The sequence below is a fragment of the Bos indicus x Bos taurus genome, chromosome 7 (assembly GCF_003369695.1).
Source record: "Bos indicus x Bos taurus breed Angus x Brahman F1 hybrid chromosome 7, Bos_hybrid_MaternalHap_v2.0, whole genome shotgun sequence".
Lineage (NCBI taxonomy): Eukaryota > Metazoa > Chordata > Mammalia > Artiodactyla > Bovidae > Bos > Bos indicus x Bos taurus.
In genome coordinates, this window is record NC_040082.1 from 102318943 (window position 1) to 102324474 (window position 5532).

The 5532-nt window shown below is 47.0% G+C and overlaps 1 protein-coding gene across 1 annotated transcript; it reads left to right on the plus strand.

Annotated features, from left to right (window-relative positions):
* The first annotated feature begins 1001 nt into the window (after nt 1–1001).
* Nucleotides 1002–5324, plus strand: CASP14 (caspase 14). Its single transcript, XM_027548878.1, has 6 exons — nt 1002–1028; nt 2496–2645; nt 2748–2973; nt 3119–3235; nt 3456–3559; nt 4502–5324. The coding sequence occupies exons 1-6, from the start codon at nt 1002–1004 to the stop codon at nt 4604–4606; spliced, it is 729 nt and encodes a 242-aa protein (XP_027404679.1). The 3' UTR covers nt 4607–5324.
* The last annotated feature ends 208 nt before the right edge of the window (nt 5325–5532 follow it).

The following is a 5532-nucleotide window of genomic DNA, read 5'->3' on the forward strand; positions in this document are numbered from 1 at the left end:
TATTTCTGTACATCTCAAACTGATTGCCACAATGTCTAATCACAATGTGTCAGCATACAACGGTATCAATAGATATTGACTAAATTCCCCACACTGTACATTTCTTACCCATGACTCTTTTACTTGGTAACTAGGAGTTTGTACCTCTTAATCTTCTTTACCTATTCCTCTCATGACCCCTATCCTCCTCCCCTCTGGAAATACACCTGTTTGTTTTCTGTATCTATAGCTCTGTTTATGTTTTGTTATGTTTCTTCATTTGCTTTGGGTTTTTTTTTTTTTTTTTCCTTTTTGATTCCACATACAAGTGGAATCATACAGCATTTGTCTTCCTCTGTCCCATTTTATTCACTTAGCATAATGCCCTCTAGGTCCATCCATGTTGTCACAAATGACAAGATCTCATTCTTTTTATGGCTGAATAATATTCCATCGTTTATATAAGTATCTTCTTCATCCATTCATCTACCATGAGCATGTAGGTTGTTTCCATATCTTGGCATTTGTAAAAAAATGTTGCAGTGAACATTGTCGTTATTGTTCAGTTGCTCAGTTATTCCAACTCTGCAAGCCCATGGACTGTAGCCCACCAGGCTCCTCTGTCCATGGGATTTCCCAGGCAAGAATATTGGAGTGGGTTGTCATTTCCTTCTCCAGGGGATCTTCCCTACTCAGGGATCAAACCTGTGTCTCTTACATCTGCTGTAATGGCAGGCAGGTTCTTTACCATTGAGCCACCTGGGAAGCAATGAACGAGAATCACCAGAGTATCGCACTAGACAGGACACACTTCATGAAATGTCATCTCTTGCCCCAAGTCTGAACATGAACCAAGTCCCCACCACTGGTATCCTGTTCAGTCTCAAAAACCCAAATAGACAAGCTAGTCTGTCCCCTGAGCCCCTCTGTCTTCATTTGGAGACCTTTAACCTATCTTCTCTTGTCCGTTTTCCCTTAGGATCAGCCAAGGGTGGTGAGATTTGGACTCAGAATCAAAAGAGATGAGCAGTCCTCAGCCTTTGGAAGAGGTGGGCTGGGTGCAGGCTAGGGGAGAGGGGTGGGAGCATCTGGGGAGAGGGGAAGAGAGGAACTCAATGTTTGAAACACTAGAGGGGGTGAAAAGTCATGACGTGGATTCAGAACTCAGGTGCTTTGTGATCATTCAGTTGGAGAAAAAGACTCAGCAATGGAACTGAAGTTGTGGCAACTGGGAAAAGAAGGGGGCACCCTGGCTACCTTTGTCTCGATGATAAAATTCTTATAATTATGGTACTCAGTATTCTACTTCTCTTTTTTTAATAACTATTTACATATTTTTGGTTAAACTGGGTTTTAATGGGGGCACAAAGGATCCTCATTGCAGCTAGAGGGCTTCTCTCTAGATGTGGCACATGGGTTTATTGCTCCATGGCATGTGGAATCTTAGTTCCCGGACCAGGAATCAAACCCGTGTCTCCTGCATTGGAAGGCAGATTCTTAACCACTGAACCACCAGGGAAGTCTCACCCTGCTTTTCTTCTAAAAGAAGAAATTTTGGCCCCAATATTCTTCTTCCTCTGATAGGACAAGATAGAATCTCAGAATTAGCTTCATAAAGTCTGAGACCTCTGCAAGTGAGAAGGTAATGCTCAGAATACTCTTGGGAATGATGGAGAGAGAGACAAAGCTATCAAATGTGACAACTGGAGGAGACTCTCAAAATCTGCCCCCCTCACACATATTCATTGTCTCTATTTGGGAGTGTGTCAATCACTCAGTCATGCCTGACTCTTTTCAACCCCATGGACTGTAGCTTACCAGATTCCTCTGTCCATGGAATTCTCCAGGCAAGAATACTGGAGTGGGTTGCCATTCCTTTCTCCAGGAGATCTTCCTGACCCAGGGATTGAACCCAAGTCTCCCATATTGCAGGCGGATTCTTTACCATCTGAACTATCAGGGAAGCCCCTATATCTGGAAACTGAGATTCAAATAGGAGCAGTGACTTACTCAAGTTCACACTGGACTTCAGGTTGAATTGCCAGATTTGGCAAATAAAAATAAAAGATGCCCAGTCAGATTTTAATTTCACGTCAACAACAAATAACCTTTCAGTGTAAATATACTCCATGCAATATTGAGGACATACTTACTTCAAAGTGTTAATCGCTCAGTCGTGTCCAACTCTTTGCGGCCCCATAGACTGTAGCCCACTAGGCTCCTCTGTCCATGGGATTTTCCAGGCAAGAATACTGGAGTGGGTCGCCATTCCCTTCTCCAGGGGATCTTCCCAACCCTGAGATCAAACCTGGGTCTCCCACATTGCAGGCAGATTCACCATCTGAGGCCTTTATTCTTTAAAACGGGTTTTTTTTTTTTTTTTATCTGAATCTTGAGTATACCTTAGCATTCTGTATTTTACTCAGCAACCCTACCCCCAGGCATCTTTGTACCACATGGGCTTTCTCCTCCCCTTGCAATACCCTTTTGATAATTTCTGTCGTCTCTTGGCCCAGGAGACATACGACATGTCGGGTGCCCGCCTGGCCCTGACACTGTGCGTCACCAAAGCCCGTGAAGGTTCCGAGGCAGATCTGGATGCGCTGGAGCGCATGTTCCAGCAGCTGGGCTTTGAGAGCACCATGAAGAGAGACCCTACCGCCCAGGTATTGCGCTGCCAGCTCCAGCCCAGCAGGGGAGGGGTGGGGGCTGAAGGAGAAGGTGGATTCCAGAGTCACCCCTGAGTTCGGCCCTTCCTCTCTCTCCAGCAATTCCAGGAAGAGTTGGAAAAGTTCCAACAGGCCATCGACGCCCGAGAAGACTTTGTCAGCTGTGCCTTTGTGGTTCTCATGGCACACGGATTAGAAGGGCGCCTCAAAGGGAAGGATGAGAAGATGGTCGAGCTGGAGGACCTCTTCCAGGCTCTGAACAACAAGAACTGCCGGGCCCTGAGAGCCAAGCCTAAGGTGTACATCGTGCAGGCTTGTCGAGGAGGTGGGGCCAAGAGCCAAGGACACAGAGCCCCTCCCTCCCAGATCCAAAACCCCTGATAAGCCTTGGGTTTCCCATCTGTCTTATGACCTTCTTTTTTTTCTCCTTCTTTCTCTCTGATTTTGCCTTTTCCTTCTTGATGTTTCAGAACAAAGGGACCCTGGTGAACCAGTCACTGGAGGGCATCTTGTGATGATCACAGAAAACACTCCTGAAACCATCCCAACGTACACAGACACCCTCCATGTCTTCTCCACCATAGAGGGTATGAGCTTCCAGCTGACCCAGTGAGGCCTGCTTCTCCACCTCGCCTGCCACTCCTGACCCCTCCAGGACCCACCATTGTCCAAGGCATTTTGTAGCATATGTGCATGCAGATGTATGTGCATGCATGCATGTGCACACGTGCATGTGCACACACACACACACACACAGTCACCCACCCCCACTGAGCTCCCCTGAGCCCACTTCTCTGGAATTCCCAGGGTACATTGCCTACAGACACGACCAGGAGGGCTCCTACTTCATCCAGACTCTGGTTGATGTGTTCATCAATAAGAAAGGACCCATCCTCGAGCTTCTGACAGAGGTGAGTTGGGAGAAGGTACCTTGGAACCCCCACCCAGCCTGATCAGGGAGCATGCAGAACGGGATGTATGTGCATGCCCAGTCACTCGGTCATGTCCGACTCTTTGTGACTCCACAGACTATAGGCTGCCAGGCTCTTCTATCCATGGGATTTCCCAGGCAAGAATACTGGAGTGGGTTACCATTTCCTTCTCCAGGGGATCTTCCTGACCCAAGGATCAAGCCCACATCCTTTGTGCCTCCAGCATTGGCAGGCACATTCTTTACTAACTGCACCCCCTGGAAGCATAGCAGGCTGAGCCTCCTCCAAACCTTTCTGCGTGTTTCCCCTCCCTTGCGTCCTGCTGCAAGGCCAACCTGGGTCCCAGCACAGAAACTAGAACACCCATCTCCCAGAAGTGACTTTCCCTAAAGCAGGGAATTCCAAAGCTTACAGTATGTGAGATAATTTAGATGAAATACTAAATTTCTGTAAACAAGCCCCTTAGGTTTAACTCATATTTGGACATTCTGATGGGTATGTGTTATTTTGGCAGATTAGAAAAAAACATATAACGAGAATGTGCAGCCAGTGATTCCACAGAAATTATGGTGTGAAAGTGTTAGTTGCTCAGTCATACCCAACTCCTTGCTACCTCTTAGACTTTAGCCCCCCAGGCTCCTCTGTCTGTGGAGTTCTCCAGGCAAGAATACTGGAGTGGGTGGCCATTTCTTTCTCCAGGGGATCTTCCTGACACAGGGATGGAACCTGGCTCTCCTGCAATGAAGGCAAATTCTTTACCTTCTGAGCCAACAGGAAAGCCTGCTTATAGTGTAGGATGAGACAGTAAAGGTCTCTCACTTTAAGACAAGGAGACTCACCTGCCCTAACTTCCTCCCAATAAGCCCATCACCTGACTCCCCCAAAAGCCCAGCCCCAAGCTGACCATTCCTGTTGCTGCAGGTGACCCGGCGGATGGCAGAAGCAGAGATGGTTCAAGAAGGGGAAGCAAAGAAAGTGAACCCTGAAATCCAAAGCACTCTTCGGAAACGACTTTATCTGCAGTAGTAGAAAGGGTGGGGGTGCAGCTCTCTTTCAGATGCCCTCTCTGCCCCCACAGAGATTTAAAAGCAGCTCTCACCACTTCTCCAAAATCTTCTCTTCCCAAAGCTAAATGGTGCCCAGTTCTTCACCTTTCATGAAGGTCCTCCTTCAATCTATCCCCATCCTTCTTAGGGCAAACCAGCTAAAACTGAGCACAAGGCATGGTGATAACATTAACATCACCTCCCTCAGGCTGGACTCTCCACCTCTATTAATACACCTAAAAAGACACTCACTTATCCCACTCTCTATTCCTATGCTCTGGTGAAGCCCTCTTCTTTCTGCCATGAATCATTCCCATACAAATGTAACCAGATAACACTCAAGATTTTCCACTGATAAACCATGCCCATTCATCACCTCCCATCCCAATCAAAACTTCACTGGCTCTGGAATTTCACGTGGAGTTATAACCTCCTCCTCCTGGCAATTGCATCCATTCCCATCTCCCAGAGATTTCCTCTCAACCTCTGGAAATTCAGTAAAGCAAGAGTTATTCTCTCTCCAAGACCCCTCTTCTTTGGCCAGCAAGCAGGTGCCTTGACGCCATCCACCTCATGGGTTCTCTCTGGTTAATGGAGCTGCTTCCTCCTTTTCTGAAGCCCTTCCTCCTAACTCATGCCACGCCATCCACTGCTCTGAATTCTGACATCTGTCTGAGACAGTCCATCCATTTACCCATTCTCAGAGTTTCGACTCTCTTTTTAAAAAAAAAAAAAATTGCTTTTAATTGGAGGATAATTGCTTTACAATGTTGTGTTGTTTCTGCCATACAACAATGTGAATCAGCCATAAATATAATATATCCCCTCCCCCTTGAACCTCTCTCCCACCCCACCCCCATCCCACCCGTCCAGGTTGTCACAGAGCACTAGATTGATTTCCTTGTG

Excerpts from the sequence above, each read along its gene's own strand:
- CASP14 (XM_027548878.1), top strand. The coding sequence starts at position 1,002 with ATGAGCAGTCCTCAGCCTTTGGAAGAG. Across the intron at positions 1,029-2,495 it reads GTCCTCAGCCTTTGGAAGAG|GAGACATACGACATGTCGGG; the intron begins GTGGGCTGGGTG and ends CTCTTGGCCCAG. Across the intron at positions 3,236-3,455 it reads TGTCTTCTCCACCATAGAGG|GGTACATTGCCTACAGACAC; the intron begins GTATGAGCTTCC and ends TGGAATTCCCAG.